Genomic DNA, 18305 nt, shown 5'->3' with positions numbered 1-18305 from the left:
ATAATGACAGGTTTTTTCTGTCCTGGAAAATAAATGAACAGGACATATAAATTTAAAAAACACAAAACAGACTGCTAACATGACAACTGGGTAAACTTTTTGATTTTAAAAATCAACAATAAATGATGTTTATCACAGGATAAAATTTACAAAGGAGGTTAGGTTTTTTGGTTGTTTTTTTTTTACAACTTCTATAAAACAGTTGAAGGAGGAAGATCAAATGCATTATATACTTATCTCCCCTTATTAAAATTAATGTGCATCTCTGTATATTTCCATCACAAGACAATGTCTGGTGAAAAGCTGTATTTACTGCCATCAACAGCTTTGACAATTCATTGAGAAAAATTAGACAATGTTGTAAAACATTTCAATAAAGAGCTGGAAGAGAAATAAATCTGTTTAAACAAAGCAGAACCAGAAGAACTGACCCCCTATCCCCAAAAAACCCTCTTCCTTCTGTTCCCTTGCAACGCTTTATGAACATTGAACTGGACCCCTCTTCCTTCTGTTCCCTTGCAATGCTTTATGAACATTGAACTGGACCCTCTTCCTTCTGTTCCCTTGGAACGCTTTATGAACATTGAACTGAGCCCCTCTTCCTTCTGTTCCCTTGGAACGCTTTATGAACATTGAACTGGACCCCTCTTCCTTCTGTTCCCTTGGAACACTTTATGAACATTGAACTGGACCCCTCTTCCTTCTGTCCCCTCGGAACGCTTATGAACATTGAACTGGACCCCTCTTCCTTCTGTCCCCTTGGAACGCTTTATGAACATTGAACTGGACCCCTCTTCCTTCTGTCCCCTTGGAACGCTTTATGAACATTGAACTGGACCCCTCTTCCTTCTGTTCCCTTGGAACACTTTACTTTATTATTGAACTGGACCCCTCTTCCTTCTGTCCCCTCGGAACGCTTTGTGAACATTGAACTGGACCCCTCTTCCTTCTGTCCCCTCGGAACGCTTTGTGAACATTGAACTAGACCCCTCTTCCTTCTGTTCCCTTGGAACACTTTATGAACATTGAACTGGACCCCTCTTCCTTCTGTTCCCTTGGAACGCTTTATGAACATTGAACTGGACCCCTCTTCCTTCTGTTCCCTTGGAACGCTTTATGAGCATTGAACTGAGCCCCTCTTCCTTCTGTTCCCTTGGAACACTTTATGAACATTGAACTGGACCCCTCTTCCTTCTGTCCCCTCGGAACGCCTTATGAACATTGAACTGGGCCCCTCTTCCTTCTGTTCCCTTGGAACGCTTTATGAACATTGAACTGGGCCCCTCTTCCTTCTGTCCCCTCGGAACGCTTTATGAACATTGAACTGAGCCCCTCTTCCTTCTGTTCCCTCGGAACGCCTTATGAACATTGAACTGGACCCCTCTTCCTTCTGTTCCCTTGGAACGCTTTATGAACATTGAACTGGACCCCTCTTCATTCTGTTCCCTTGGAACGCTTTATGAACATTGAACTGGACACCCAGAACACCTCCCCCCCAACCCCTTCTCAACAATACCAAGACCCCAGTTCTGAACAACCTGACATTAAGGAAGCAACACTGCAAGCCAATGGGTCTTAAACACAACTCCAGAAAATGACCTCTTTTTGACTGCCCTGACCTTCAACAGCTAAAGACTATTTGCTTTGAGGTTGTTAATCTAGAATCATTCACATGCTGGAAATAAAAAAAATGAAAGCTAAAATGAAAGACAAAACAACTTTTTCCTGACGGTAACTATACAGTAAACTGGAATAACAAAACCAGGAAGTACAATGTGGAATGACTTAACGACAGCAAATGAGTTTTCTTATTACAGGAAACAGAAGTATATGCCCATGGAAGAAAGAAAGAAAGAAAAACAACAACATTCCACTGGAAGAAAGGGGACAAAATCCTGATACAGGGAAACGGATACAGCCTTCTGGTTCTCAGCATATTTCTTCGCAAACACCAACATACAAATCACAATTCAAATCACTTCACGTGATAAGCATAAAGCAATCAAGAAATTATTAATCAAAGACACATGCACATATGATGATTATTATTTCAACTGTTAATGAAACAGTAAAAATCCATTGTATTCAGTTCACACACAATTTGTATTGGGTTTTTTTCCACTGTATACAAAGTAGAAGAAATCTGTTTTACTCAATTTGCATGTTCATCAATACAGACACATGCACACACACATGAACAAATGACTGACATCCCAATATTATGAATTTATGTACCAGCAGTTTGAAAATGGAACATGTAATGTTACAAGAATAAAAGACATAAGAGAAATGCGAGTTTTAAGCACTTGCAACATTTGGAAGACTAGGATTCATAGCCATACTGATCACACTGTATTGTATTCTTATCATTTATCAAGTGTATGAAGTTTATTCTTTCTAAATCTGTGAACAACTTAGTAATGAGAAAGAGGCTGAACAATTTTCATTTGACTCCATTACAAAATAATGATCAGTACTTTGAAAAAAATATTGATATAAACACCTTACACATTGCAATTCTGCTTCATAACCTAAAACAATTTAATATCTGAAACTTGTCAGATCTGCAAAAATTGAATGTCAAAATTTAAAAAACAAAATGTATTTCATAAGCATAAAACAAATAAACAAAAAAACAACAATTATGATGTGCACATGCAAGTTTTTGTATTTTTTCTAAATCTGGCACAGTTAGACAAACAATTAAAAAAATAAAAATAAAATAAAATAACCCAGAAAATAAGCTGGAAGAACCGTCTCTCCAAAAAGATCAAGATGAAAAATCTGGCTGGCCATCAATTTAAAAAAAAAAAAAAAAAAAAAAAAAAGCTGAGACCCCAAAAGAAATGGCTGGCAGTGGCATCCAGGAATGCACACAATGCGAAAAAAGTCCTTCATTACTCATGAGACGAGCAATTTTCGTTTCTTTCAAAGTCTCATCATGAACCAGAACAAATCAGAGCAGAGCAGACTAATCAGACTGGCATCACTGTCATTTTTAAGATAACTTTTAAAAGCACTAAGACTAAGAGATGTTCCATTTCCATTGTTGGCAATCACTTCAGCTAGTGTTAACTTACCTGTTATATTTATTATGTCAGTCAACCACACAATACAACCACTACAGCCGTAATCTGCTTTGCCATACATGTGTCAAATATACAAAACATTCACATTTTTTAGTCTGAATTCTGTCTAACCTGGTCAAAATTTACATTTTCATGGCAATGGGTTCCACTTGACTTACGCTTGGTGTTCCATATCATGTTTGTTCTATTTTGCTTGTTCTTCCATCTCTCAAGATCACTGATTTTAAATAAACATTACCTATTAAAGCACAAACTACTTACTATTACATTTCAAGATAACACCTTCAAATAAAGTTTAAGCTCCAAGAAATGTCTAATCATACAAGTTTCTATCTAGATAAATTTATGTACATAGAAACAATTTTTTCTCAAATCTGTACCTTCCATTGATTATCAAACATAATAATGAAAGTCAACAACTCTCCATCTAATGCTATGGCATAACTTGTAAATTAATTATCCTTCATTCCTCATGTTCTTTCATGTTTTCCTCATATACTTTCATAAAATCACAGGAATGGTTGAATCGATTGTGTTCAAATATAACAAATTTTCATAAAACTGCCACAATTTTTTTTTTCTCTTCAAAGACATTTGAGGAAAACCACAGATTTTGCTGGACTTCTCACTGTGGCTCTTCATAATGCTGACACTAGACAGCAAGGTTCCAAGTTTATGTGTAGGACTCATCACGGGTGGTGGGAGCGACCACCTCTTCTGGCGGGGCGTGCTGCTTCTTGAAGGTGGTCCACAGGGCGCGTACCAGGTCCAGCAGGATGATGTCGCTGGCGTTGTTGCCCACAGACCTCAGCAGGAAGACGCCGTCGTCACGCAGGTAGTGTGACACGAACCGCTTGAACAGCTTGCGCTCTCGTGAGCGGTCGTCCACTCCCAGCATGATGAGGTACTTCTGGATGAAGCGCTCGCGGCGGTGGTTGAAGAAGATGTCATAGAGCCAGTGGCCCACGTTGATGAGGGTGGCAATCGTGAGGAAGAAGAGCCAGAACCAGATGATGGCGAAGATCTTCTCCACAAACAGGTTGATGGACAGCACGCACTGTGTGGAGAAGGTCTGCACATTCTGCAGCTGCCGGATCTCGATGTCGCACATCACCACCCGGGGGAAGTGGTCAAAGTCGCGGAACTCCCCGTGGGAATTGAGGTTGGCCAGGATCTCAAAGCCGTAGGAGTAGAAGTTGAAGCCCAGGAAGGTGGTGAGCATGACAAACTGACAGATGACATTCACCAGGTACAAAATCTTGGTGAACATGTACAACCCAGTCAGGAACGTGCCGTGACGCTTTCCAAAAAAGAAGCAGCAAACCCCAGACACCTTCTCCCGCACGCGAATGAAGACATTATATTTGTAGACGCGATAGGCGCTCAGCCAGCGGTCGATAAAGTGGGCTATATCTTTCACCTTTCCCTCTCTTTCATCAGGCGGGGTCGTGCTGGCTTCTTCAGCCATGTTGACAATCTTCTGCACATTGATGCCAGAGTAGCCCCTCAGCTCCTTCCACAACATGTTGGGGAACTTGAAGAGCAGGCACTGGATCAGCAGTATCACCACCACCCAGCGGTAGAAGCTGATGTCGCGTTCCATCCTGTCCTCCTTCATGAAGGGAATGGCCTCCTCCATGGGCACGTAGTACATGTTGGAGATCCAGCACAGGTTCTCTGTGTAGTCTTGGTGGGAGTCCGCAAACTGGGCAGGCACCCAGCAGTGGATGGGGTCACCCACGTACTGGTTCATGCCCACCAGGGCGGCAAACGCCGCCAGCAGAGCTACCGTTCCAAAGTGGTGAAGCTGGTCTACACCATCGTCGTCCCGGGCCCCCCGTGACAGTGTCACCTGGGACAGGGCCTCCAATATACTTTCCCACCTGGAACAATCAACAACATCGTATCATTTCTCTCTCTCTCTCAGTGCATATGAGACAAAGGGTAGAGGGGAAAGGGTGTTTAATAAAGAAAAATCCTTATTTCTAAAGCTGCCAGGTACAATTGAATGCTGAGTTCTGTCCTTCCAGAACAGGAAAGAGGGAATGGGACAGGATTCAGCAGGACAAGTATAGAGACCACAATGATGCACCTTTACAACCCATTAACCCCATGGCTGCCACTAACGAGCCAGTGAAGGACACTCACCTCACTGAGATGCAGATTGAGCATATATTTTACAGATCGGAATGTCAGCCACCATTCTGTATTTGTTCTTCTTCCACTTCATTGGAAATTACTTTTGATAAAAAAAAAAAAAAAAAAGACACCACTGCCAAGTACCGTAAAGTTTGGTCAATAAGCCATGATTTTTTCTCCCAGCTTCAAGCTCTGCAGCTTACACAATGATGCAGCTTATTTGAGGATTTTAACGGTCCTGGGAGTGTCACGATCTTGTCTATTCTTAGCTGCCCTTAAACTCACCAAAATCATGATTTCTGGTTTGTGTGCTAACTGTTCACGTTTTAAAAATCAAATCCGCACACATTAAAGCCTTCAGATCAGCATTAAATTCTACTCTGCTCAAGTGCACACCCTCATCATGCCGAAAACGTGATGTAATGCCTATGATACAGCCTTCAAATTGAAGGCGATCGACCTAGCAGACAACAGTGCAAGCGACAAACCAGCAGTGATCTCCACCTTGCATTCATGTTCATCTAGTGAAAACAAGGCTGAAGTCAGTGACAAGATGGTGGAGGAAGCTGTGCTGGTTCTCTTCAACTCAGACACTGAAGACAAAGATTTCAGTGGATTCAGTGAGCAGGACGACATTGAGTAAATGTGACTATCCCTAAATTATGGATCTCATTTTCGCTGTGTTTAGGTTTTTTGTGGCACTTGCAGTATTTTCGCTTGCTTTTCTTTGTGTTGTTTCCGCTTGTGTTTATTTCATAACCTACAGTATTGAGAGCTTTTCCGCAGTATTGGTATGTATTCCGGTACCAGTAATAAGTGCGGCTTATAAGCCAGTGTGGTTTATGTGTATATGATTTTTTTTTTTTTTTTTTTAGTGGGTGGGCTCATATACCAGTGTGCTCAATAGACCGAACTTGACGGTACACAAAAAAGTGACTGCCTTTTAAATTTGAGCTAAACTGATCTCATAACACCAGCCTTCAGCACTCAAAGGGGTTAATCATGTCAACATTTCACTGTTTACGGGCCTACACACACTTTCAAAGCAATATCTGAATGTACAGACTGGGCTGCAAAAACTACAAATGCCTGAAACATAATGTCTGATATTACATGATAGACAGGACACACACTCAAACACTGCCACATTTAACAATGGTATTCTTGTCCGATTCAAAGCATACCAAGGACATTAGCAATGAGCCATCAACATACAACATGGATAACACTGTCCTGTAAGTGTAACACAATTTTGTACACTTTAGATTCTGCATGTGTTGAGGGACACTGTTAAAGTGGAAAAAGCAATGATCAGTGTTTTAACACCTTACAGTCTATTTGGAAACTACAGTCTATTTGGAAACACAATTTGATCATACAAAAATCATAAAGAAGTGTTCAAAAAGCAGAAAGAAGCCTGTGCTCCCAGTCCCATACAGCAGGGGAAAAGGGTACAGATTATCTGTCAGAACATGTCCATATGTCCAGCAGTGGCCTAGTGGTAATGTGCCTGAATAGGTAGCCAGAGTCCAACTCCAAGAGTTTAACCCCCATAAATAAACAAGGCTTTTATTCCCCCTCCACAAGACCTTGAGACATGGTCTAGGTGCTAGTCACTTGGATCAAACAATAAACTGACTGTGGTTCCATGTGCAAAATGCACTTAGTGGACATAAAAGAACCCACGGCAGCTGAAGGATTGTCCCTGGTAAAAGTGTAGCAAAAATCCACTTTGGTAATAAAACAAAAACACTTGCAGACCAAAGAAAAAAAAAAGAGAAAAAATACATGGGTGGTGCTGCACTGTGGCAATGTCCTATCCCCAGGGAGAGCAGCCCAAATTACACACACTGACGCTGAGACGTCTGTTGTGACATAAAATAATACAGCAAAATAAAAAAGACCAACAAATTCTGTCTACCGTTTCCACCACGCAATTCATCCCGACTCTTGGATTATTTTCTCACAAAACTTGTCAATGCCTAATGCTCTTCTGACAATTCCTGGGCCTGGCACACCACCAAATCTTTTCTATCTCACTTCTCAGCAGTGCTAGCAGGAAGAAGAAAGCTACAGGTGCAAATCCATTCATTCAGCTTGAATGAAAATCTACTGTTCTGCAGGCATCAAATGCAAGCAGGCTTCACATTAATGGTAATCTTATGCTGCCCATTTACTGAGGCAGGTTTTCTGCGCATTTATCATTTATGTTATATGTCTAACACATTAATTACTGGTGTCAAAGTGTGCAGACAGATCGATACATGTTACACCACATCTGCTTAAGAGAGAGAGAGAGAGAGAGAGAGAGAGAGAGAGAGAGAGAGACTGATGCATCACCTTCACATAAACCCAATGTGCTAGTCAGGCCTTGAGAGTCTACCCTATGTTTTTATAGGACATCAAAATATTTTTAAAAAGATAATGATAATAAAACAAGCAAGTGGATTATAATAAATGAAAGATATGCAGAAGGCAAATGACAAATTATAAAAAGAATTTTTTTAAATGAGCCGTGTTCAGCTGCCTTTGGTGCACCCACAAACACATGCCCACTCACACAAGTATGCAAACGCACGCACACACATGTACACACACACACATGCATGCACACACACACAGATACCGAAAGCACATGCAACAATCCGCAGTCTTAAGACACCCAGGCCCAACCCTCAATTGACCAATACACACACCCTTCACACACACACAAATATATTCACACACACACATACACACAAATATATTCAACCAACCAAAACACACCACACCAACACACACCTACAAACAACACAAACACACCATGTGTGTTCTTCAGACACACAAAATTACTGATGTACATACTCTAATTTCTATGCCTGCATTTACACAAGCTTGTTTTATAAGGCAAACACAAGTCATTGGTAACTTTATCACATAATCTACAAACTTACATTGTGACAGCTTTCTGTAGACCACACGCTCGTCAAGTCAAAATAACAGGCAGCAGATTCACACTCGAAATTCAAACCTGAGCAAAATAAAACAAAATATACACATTAAAATAATAAACTGCAAAAGAAAGATTGTCATGCTTTACAATTAGTATTACAAGTAAATTATATCTCTGATATAAATACACACAGCTGTTGACTTTCTGAGAATGCTATGACTACCATCAAATCAAACCAAATCAGTGTGTGTGTGTGTGTGTGTGTGTGTGTGTGTGTGTGTGTGTGTGTGTGTGTGTGTGTGTGTGTGTGTGTGTGTGTGTGTGTGTGTGTGTGTGACACAGAGAGAGAAAGAGGGAGAAAGAGAATGAGAACATCATCTTGCTTTTCTTTTTTTTGATATGTGTGTGAGAGAGAGATGGGGGCGGGGGGGAGAGAGAGAATGTGTGTGTATGTGTATGTGCATACGCGTGCGTGTGTGTGTGTGTGTGTGTGTGTGTGTGTGTGTGTGTGCGTGCATGCTTGTGTGTGAATGAGTATGTTTGTTTTTGTTATATCTTTTACATAACCTACACAAATTCATTCCATACGCCTGTGGTATGGCAGACATTTACTCAGAGAAAAGGAGCATGTGCAATAAGCCCACAAAATTATCAACTAATTATGTCACACCACAACCATCATGTTTCCTAGTATGATATTGCCCACTAATTGCCCAGTAGTTCTCAACTTGCTGAGAGTGTTGGAAGCATGTAGTCCCACAGAAGCTACACAAACTGTCACGTGACCATACTTCATTCAACAGTTTTGGAGGGGGAGTGGGGGGGACGGGAAGGGGGTGAGGGGGGGTGGAGTGCAGGGAGGGCAGAGGAATCAATACTTTAACTGAAATATTCTGTTATCATCCACTTGTTATCATCATGACTGATCATTTTCACAGGTAACGAGTAAAAGGTCTCATAACCTTGTATGGTTAGTGGGGCAGTGAATTGAAAAATTTTAAAGTGTAACGACATAAAAAGGAAATTTTCTATCTAAAATTACGTTTAAATAACAAACTTACCGTGACCCAACTAGTGCAGACTCCGGCAGGGGTCTGACATTCTTGCCTGTGCAAACTACTATCCGCCTGTGCGGAGAAAATGAAACTACGGCCGATAACCTCCCGGAAGTAGGTAACCTCCCCTTTGTCCCGCTGGCTAGCGCCCTCTTTTGACGGCAATATGCCATCACCAGCGCAGCGAGCAGGGAGAACAGGAAGCGGGGAGGACGGGAGGGTCTTAAATTTGGGTCACGGTAAGTATGTTATTTAAACGTAATTTTAGATAGAAAATTTCCTTTTAATTACACATACTTAACCGTGACCCAACTAGTGCAGAATAGCGCGACAAGGTGGAGGGCTCGCCTGTTCTACTGTCTGTGTGCTGTGATGGCCTGTTGTGCAACTAGCGCAGAAGCGATGCCTCTTAAGCCATCATCCCGTAGGCGTGCGACGTCTCTCTGGTAGAAGTTGATGAGCCATCATCCCTAAAGCGACAGATGTCCCTAAGTAGAATTCGACGAAAGTAGAGTGTACTGTGCCACCTAAGGATATTGGTGCGGGCAAAGAAGACAGAAGTCTGCAGCTGTATTGTGTGGGAGGTCTGTGGACCACAGCCGTGCTGATAAACGTAGGGCAAAGAAAATCGAGTCGGTGGGTTGAATCCACACTTTACTGAGAGCCCTTCGAATCAAAGGAAGGGAAGGAAACACGTACCCTTATAGGGTTGTCCCATTTGAGTGCGGTTGAGCGTCAATGCAAGGAGGTGTACATGTGGTTTGATCTGATGATTCCACATCGGATGTGGGCCGATAGTGGAAGTGATCTTTGGTTTTGAGGGAAACTGTGGCACGAGACAGAGGTAGGTTGCCATGTTGGGCTTGCCTTAGACATGACAGCCAGATCTGTAGAGCTCCTCCATGCGAGCTGACAGGCAATGGGCGCTCCCCCCACCACTTTTTTGTCATTGCCAAAAAATGACAGCACTGGTATGTTGCCTATGCACAGAATGGCAGACATTTGGCAACAAAAGACTTGATGTCCCTGGTGCCTCTGGGACAGGGTTGTGTAATTGCCCAAGTAGGTATCATCACGAAGGGGTTTACGGAAGGCTTGGTGGCTTCTCTACCCGAGTGTGGCATGTTGGAACCACCTGCAGATAGTTGTCGGTGGTCAATGGCTGGGTTGGATCATGCTGTGGAAGTGCATTTCATGCACCCACAGGTCACTCAGTCTCATTCTGTGGTGGAATACCAAATGGAAGAGGGTTTCCATGGGGAACAATTTTTTGCTGAAGGTTCTGTAGTGAGAAAGGGGACCAGATCCATGACAGGCCTCTGGCTGTGTATGGTGCGCACTGAGTCTGGAATGGAGCTGGGCGGGGGCAGGGAGGTAAGTGGCTCAAGATGTGTTGTACTGGCTATTGACATCAAAGCACTGATCTGCCATACGTTTCCAATATGGCCAACTGCAAAGTGAGAGCTGTATTATCCGTGGTTTCTTAATTGCAAAGGGAAATCATTTGCAGCTTAGCCTTTCATGAATGACTGTGTCTCTGAGACAGGAAGTCAAATTGCACTGGGACTTAGTGCTGTAGCCTTGGGCCTAACTAGCCATTGGGATCCGTCCTAAGGCCCTCTTGATCGAGGGACCGGGGATGCAACTTAGGCAAAACACTCTCTACTGGAAATTGTATAATCGAATTCCAGCCTGAATAGTTGGGACAGCAGTTGCCTCCTCTGCTGTTCCGATGGTGACTGTCGTACACGACTGATTATCATATATTGTTCCTAGGAGGACACCAATCAGCATGGGTAAGTCAGGAAACAGCTGCTGTGTGCTTGAGGGATTAAGGTGTCCACCATGCAGGTTATGTTGCAATGTAAGGAGCCGGAAAGAGTTGACGGGGTCTTGTGGTGCAACCACGTGTCTGAAAGGCATGGTGCTTGCTTCTGAAGTGACAACAAAGTCATCCTCTGACAGGCCCTTGACTGAAGGCTGGGGTTCCATGATGGGATAGCCTGCCTAGGCTAGAAACCCCTGGAAGTGTCTCATTGGAAAGACAGTGCTTGAGAAGGAGTGGCCATCTGTAACCACATCAGTGGTTGTGTGTTGAGGCTGAAAGGATCGGGCAGGGAAGACCAAGTGTAGAAAGTGCTTTCAAACGCCAATTGTTTGAGACGTTGATGCTGGATCTCTGTTCAAGCGAGGTGATGGGGCGAACTGATGTGCTTGAATGCGGCATCTGCCGTGCTGGTATGAGTGGGCAGTAAGGTACACCCCTGTGGCTAATGGACGGTTCGTTGTGCTCTGTGAGACGCATCCATCCTCGTCAATAAGCCTTTCTCCCAAATGTAGAGGAAAACAATTATGACCCAGGCCTTCTCCTACTGGAGAGGAGTGGAAGAGGTGGGCTTAGGGTACTTGTCTTCTGCCCAGTGGGCAGTTTTTGGGTCCGCAAAAACTTTTGGGAATAAAAGATTGACACCCCTTCATGGGAAGGCTGGCTAGGATGTAGGGCCCGTGTGGAGCTGTTGTCACAACCACAGTGGTGCAAAGCAAAGGTTGTTGTTGGCAAGGGGGGGGAAGAAGGGATGCCTTACAAACTGGGGAGGAATGAAGGGCACGTGCGTCCGGAGTGGCACTTCTAAGTTGGACTGCCTCATCCCTCCTTGTGCCAAGTTAGGGCATCTCCAGCCCTATGGTTGATTGTTGTAGGCAAATGAGTTGGGTTGCCTTGTCCCTCCTTGCGCCAAGCGAGGGCATTCTTAGCCCTGTGGGTGGGAAGGGGGTGTGTGGGTCCCTAAGGACCAGCCACTACTAAAATGAAAAGGAGCATACATTCAGGCGTGAATGAGGCAGTTTTGTCTGTTAGTGCAGTCGTCCTCCGAAAGCAAGGTAAGGATGAATTTATGAAAATGAATACATACATGTGCAAAGGGAATATAAACTTCCATCAGCTCAAGTATTGATGTCAGAAATATGCCAATGACAAGGGATCGAAACACAAGAAATAAGCGGCTGTATAAGCATACGTGTAGCGTGCACAGATATAGCCAAGTAAATGGGTAAGTGTGCATAATCAGTAATGGAAAGGAATCTGTGCATGCACCTAAATATGAGATGTACATACACATATGAATAAAGTGCAGTACGTAGGCGCAGAGAGTTCAGGGCATTGTGGACAGAAGGCCGCAAATGCGAGTGTGCCTATATTGCTATGTAGGGAATCTCAATGAATAGATGTCAATGGATAGAGATAGAAATATCTCATAGATATATATGTACATGTGTGTGTATATATATAGATATATACATACACACACACATATACCTACATATATATATATACATATATATGGGCATGTTTGGTTTTTTTTGGTATATATATACATACATACATACAGATATATATATATATATATATAGCTATATATATATATTTCTGTGATAGTTGATTGTGATAAAAATCAAAAGGACATAAGGGGAAATATTGTGATTTATTTCCTGTTATTGTGTATCACAAGAAGAGAATGGTAATAGGACTGGTTGCCTGCAGAGGGCTGTGTGCGTGTGTGGGGGATGAAGAACCCCAAAGTTCAGTCGCCAATAGCCTGAGAAACAGCAAGAAAGGTGTAGTTGCTGTGCAAAGATGTGTAAAGTCCATGAATGGGCATGAGGACCCAATGAGAATTCGAAGAAACATTGTTGGTGGACAGCACGGGGGGCAGGAGTGACGTGCTGTGTCGGTTACAAATGCGGAGTTGTCTCCCTTGGCGCCGATATTCGGCGAAAAGGATGGTGTCTTTGGAGCACATATCCCCCGGTGTGACATTTCCTCGCTGTAGAGGGAGGAGCGTCATGCTGCGTGCGAGAGTGCGTGGTTCTATGCCACCTTAACCGATAATAATAATGTCCCTTAGTGCCGTGGGCATCCCAACCCGAATCGGTCGCCATCGGACACGAGACGGTGGGGACATGTGGCATGATGGCGCCGTAACCAGACAAGATTGGCCCGAGCACTGCTGAGTGGCAGAATCGAGTTATCAAGAGGCACTCCGACGTGGAACTGCCGATATTAGTCTGGTTAACAGTGGAGATATGCAGTGGGGCAGAAAAAAACTGGCACTGCCAAAGTTCAATGGGCTGTGCACGCATCTGCTCTGTGCGCAAGGGGTGGAGCAGGCGCTAGGTGTGGCACCAGTGCATAATTGCCACAGCAAGTTCCCAATGGGTTGCTGGTTGTTTGGTTGAGCAGCTTGCTGAGACGCCATTGGTGGATGGGAAACAGCAGCAACCGGCGGTGTGGCAAATGGGGTCATCACCGCAAAGCTTGAAGGGACCGAGCACGCACCTGTGCTGTTGGCGAGGAGCCGTGCCGGTAAAGGGAAGTAACTGCAGCAGTCACCGGCAAGGGTGCCGAAGCAGGAGTTGTCTCCCTTGGATCGGAAAATCGGACAAGGGGAGGGTGCACACGTATGGGCAAGCATGTCCCCTAGTGGTCCACCTTCCTCCCTACCCCTGGGGAGGGCATCCCTAAGCGCCTGGGTCGCCATAGGATCCGAGACGGAAGAGGCATGCCGCGTGGGGGGCGCGTGAGCCAATGTCACGGCCGCCACCACGGACGCATCGCACATAGGGCCCCGCAAAGCTTGAAGGGACCGAGCACGCACCTGCACTGTTGGCGAGGAGCTGTGCCGGTAAAGGGTAGTAACTGTGGCGGTCACCGGCAAGGGTGCCGAAGCAGGAGTTGTCTCCCTTCGATTGGAAAATCGGACATGGGCAGGGTGCACACGCATGGGCAAGCGTGTCCCCTAGTGGTCCACCTTCCTCCCTACCCCTGGGGAGGGCATCCCTAAGCGCCTCGGTCGCCAAAGGATCCGAGACGGAAGAGGCATGCTGCGTGGGGGGCACGTGAGCCAATGTCACGGCCGCCGCCACGGACGCATCGCACATAGGGCCCAGTCTAGCGTGCGGATCCAAAGCCAGTGTATGTTGTTGTTTTCCAAAGGGGTTATGGATAATTTCTGCACTATTGTGCAATAGCTTACACATATGGGTATTTGCAATACTCTCTCTTCCACCGAGTCTTGTATAACAAGGGGAAACTTCGCGACAGGCTGCCCGCAAGCGAGGATTGCCACCTGCGCAGTGCTGTAGGTCAAGAGACCAACGTCCAGCCTACGTCGTCAAGTGACCAACGTCCAGCCTACGTCATTGGGCGCGCGACCTCCCAGCATGCACCGCAGCCCTGTGTATATACAGAGCCTACATTGTAGGTTTCGGCGCTTTTTTGCTATCCGTCCATGTTTGTTACATTTTTACATAGCTATGTATTTCTGTATTTCTATATCTCATGTTCAGTTCTATCCTCTTCTCTCACTTACTGAACCCATCCGACGGTCAAACAGTCACCCATATGTGTAAGCCACTGCACAATAGCATATCCACTATGTCCAGGGCTCAACATTGCAAGGCAGGGGCCCAATCCTTTCCCTCCACCATTCTAACTTTCCCCAACCAAAGTCAGGTGCCAATTCACACCTAGGTGGGGTAAGGAAAATAAGAGTAATATAGGTAAGGAAAATCAGAGTACAATACACTGCCAAATGGGGCCTCAAACCCAGATCACTGGTGAACAAATGTCCAGCCCTAACCAACTCTACCATGACCCTACATTTTCATATACAATATAAACATATTCAAATGGTGATAATACTTCCATTCTCTCTCTCCATCTCCCAACCCATACTGTCACAGCCCCTACCTTACTGGCATTCTTAAAAGTTCAGAATTAACACTTTCTCGAAGCATGTTTTCCTGTTCTTGAACAAGAACAAAGGACGCTCAACTAATGGTGGGTGTGTGTGAAAGAAGTGAAAATGTTTCCAGCTACATCAGAATCAGTCCAGCCAATTTCAAGAAATCTCTACTCATTGGCTCTCATGCATGACTGAACTTACTGTCACTAACAGTGTCACCCACCAAGCCCACAAAGCGATTATGTGCTGTGACTTGACTCACCAATGCCATTGTGAAACATTTTCACCTCTTTTTAAGAAAGGCTAAAACAAGTCAACAATCCTTTTATATATGCAGAGCCAATCCTTTTTCATGCAGCCTATCTTATGAGTACAGCAACTGAGATCTTTCTTTGTGCTAAGTTACATCTCCAGTCAATAGTACATAGATACATTAACTCAACTTTACAAATCCAGTCTGGTGGAAATGGAAGTGTGTAATTTATGCAGTCAGTATCAGACCTTATCTGATAATTATAGGGTCTTTCATAATTAATTTTCATGGCTTTCTACACACTACTTTCTATCTTTTTACATTCTGTATAGTTATACTCAGTTTCAAATTTCTTTCATTCATCAAAAAAAATTTTTTCATGAAATCTTCATATTTTGTGCATTTTGAATGTAACTTGTAAGTAGTCAATCTTGTTCCACAATTATCCAAACTTTACTGTTATCAATTTTAAAACATATTTGTTTGTCTGTCCATCTGTATCCATCATTTTTATCAATCACTAAGAGAGTAGATGTATCTGCTGAAAATTTGACAACTTGAGCAACTGAGCATGCTTTACTCAAATACATATATACAGATAAGGTCATATTGGTAGTGGTACAATCTATGTGTTCATATTATTACTGTTGATGTTATTGAAAAACAGTTTCCCATTCATATGAAATTTTCCTCCTAAATTTCTTTTTACAGCTTGTGTTGTAATTGTTTTAGTGAACAGCATACACAACTCTGTATCACTTTTGAGAGGTGTGAGGGGAAGGGATGATTGTTGTTTTTTTGTTGTTGTTTGTTGTTGTTTTTGTTATTGGTTTGTTTGGGTTGGTTTTTTATGGTTTTGTTTTGGGTTTTTGTTGTTTTGGTTTTATTTTTGTTTTTGGTGGGGGAAGGGTTGTTTTGATTTTATTTTTTTAGTTTTCTTTTTGTTTTTTAGGGAAGGGGCATTCGCTATTTTTAAGGATTTCTGTCACTGTTCTTTTGATGACTAGTAAAAGTAGTATCTTACTGATCACTCACTGATGACACTGGTGTACTTTAAAGAATCACCAGTCTTTCAAGAGAAACAGGATCAAATACTTTCCAGGAAAATGACAATAACATTATCACCACATGCAACAGTCATTTTTATACTTTAGCCATGACCTGGGAAGCAGGTCCCAACAATACCTGTTGGCAGAATGCATGATGGCATTCAGATTATACTTGCAAAGGTGCTGTTAATATTTACTGATTTAAAAAAGATACATCCCTTAAGTATGATTATTGATAATTCAGTCTTATTTTCACAACTTATAAGTGAATAAAGCTGGAAAGTTTGGCTTGAATATAGCTGAAAGTTTAACTGCTTGGATCATTTTTGTTACATTTTGTTAAACATTTTAAAAGTATTTCAAAATGGAAAGGGAGCATTCATCCACTTCCAGTCATCTGGTGTGGTTTAGAATTGGAGATCGAAGACAGTATTTTCTTTTAACTTTTTCACCAACATACACAACTGTAGTCAATGGGTCATGTTAAATGAAAGGTTTTGCACATTTGTAAAAATGTAACAAAGCTGGACAGCTGCAGCCAATTTCCACACACAGCAAGAAATTTACTGTTACCCCCCCCCCCCCCCCCCAATGATGAAATCTGGGGTGAATGATATATTCACTGTGTTGTTTTGACACAAACAAAATGAGAGCACTCAGTTTAACATGTTTTTTTGTTGTTTTTTTTACTGAGGGGTGTTTATCACACAGACAGAATGTTGGCTGGGTAAGAGTTTACAGTGTAATCAGTAATGTAATGACACAGATTTTTCTTCTTCTTTTTTTTCTTTTTTTTTTTATCTAAACGTCTTCTACATATTCTGATTATTCAAATATGATGTTGGCTGCTTTAAATTAAACAGGACGTAATTTTCAATTAAACTCACCAGTTGTTGTGGTTTTTGTTTGTTTTTCCTTTTTTTCCCCATTCTGACATGGACTGTGCTTCCTAACACTTTCAGTTAAATGTACAAACTTCAGCTAATAATATTACACTACAGAATTCGATTATCAATCTTTCGAAATATCAATCCTCTCCCTCCCCCATACAACCACCTTACCCATTCCCGGAAGGGGGAAATCTGTCTGCACGTTTTGGGAACGTCAGTCAATCAGTTATTCAGTTAAACTCACTCGTCACATTTAAATTCACCCAACAGTTCACTAATTCATTAGTTCTCTTTCTTATGACATAAACAAGTCGATCTTTTAAGCTTTTGGAGCATTTCATGCAACTTTAATTATCTAGTTTCTTTCACTCCATGTCTATCAAGCCGTCGACCGCCATCTTAAAAACTTTCCAGGCAGACTTCACTTCGCCATTTCCTTTTTGGGGGATAAAAAAACTGTCTCATTCATTCAACTCGAATATCAAACATACCACCCTTCAAAAACTAAGCAACACCAACTACTACAATACATCGACTAAACCAGTCACTGTTTCAAGACGAATAACTTATTGTTACACTTTCATTAATGAGAAAAGTTTACATACCCGAATCATAGCCAAAGTGCCAATCCCCCGAATGCGTCGCTGTTCGCTGCTCCCCTCTGCTGACCTCGGAGGGGTGTGTTGACAATGGCTTGAACCAACCAAAAATGCGGCAACCTCTGACGTCACAGAAGGAATGGTGGTGAAAAGGTCTAGCACAGAAACAACCAAACACTCGGGAACAGCTAGCTGATGGAAAGCGTTATCAATAAGCAAAAACGGCAAGAAAGTAACAACACTTCGGTATTGTTCCAAATTTCAAATTAATCAGATTTCAAGGGAATTTGGTAACTGTCTCTCCTGAAACACTTACACCCATGAAGACTGTCCCCTTCAAAATGTGCGCGTAGGTGTGCCGGTGTGTGTGTGTCAGTGTGTGTGTGTATGTGTGCGCGGTGTGTGTGTGTGTGTGTGTGTGTGTGTGTGTGTGTGTGTGTGCACTGAGTCCACGATGATCACGGTGAATCCTGAGTCCGTCGCGACTGAGCGCGCACGTGTGTATTCCAATTAAATGTTGAGTTTCATGGAATTATTGTACTAAGTGGGCCACGT

The 18305-nt window shown here is 42.9% G+C and overlaps 1 protein-coding gene across 1 annotated transcript; it reads right to left on the bottom strand.

Moving 5' to 3' along the window:
* Positions 1-1884: 1884 nt before the first annotated feature.
* LOC143293062 (innexin unc-9-like) lies at positions 1885-17835 on the bottom strand. The gene is made up of 3 exons (XM_076603938.1): positions 17757-17835; positions 8162-8238; positions 1885-4972 (listed from the first exon to the last, which is right to left on the bottom strand). Coding segments are annotated over exons 2-3 (1212 nt in total). The 5' UTR covers positions 8164-8238; positions 17757-17835; the 3' UTR covers positions 1885-3762.
* Between the last annotated feature and the right edge of the window lie 470 nt (positions 17836-18305).

Source organism: Babylonia areolata, chromosome 18, assembly GCF_041734735.1.
Source record: "Babylonia areolata isolate BAREFJ2019XMU chromosome 18, ASM4173473v1, whole genome shotgun sequence".
NCBI lineage: Eukaryota > Metazoa > Mollusca > Gastropoda > Neogastropoda > Buccinidae > Babylonia > Babylonia areolata.
This window is presented reverse-complemented; position numbering and strand designations above follow the sequence as displayed.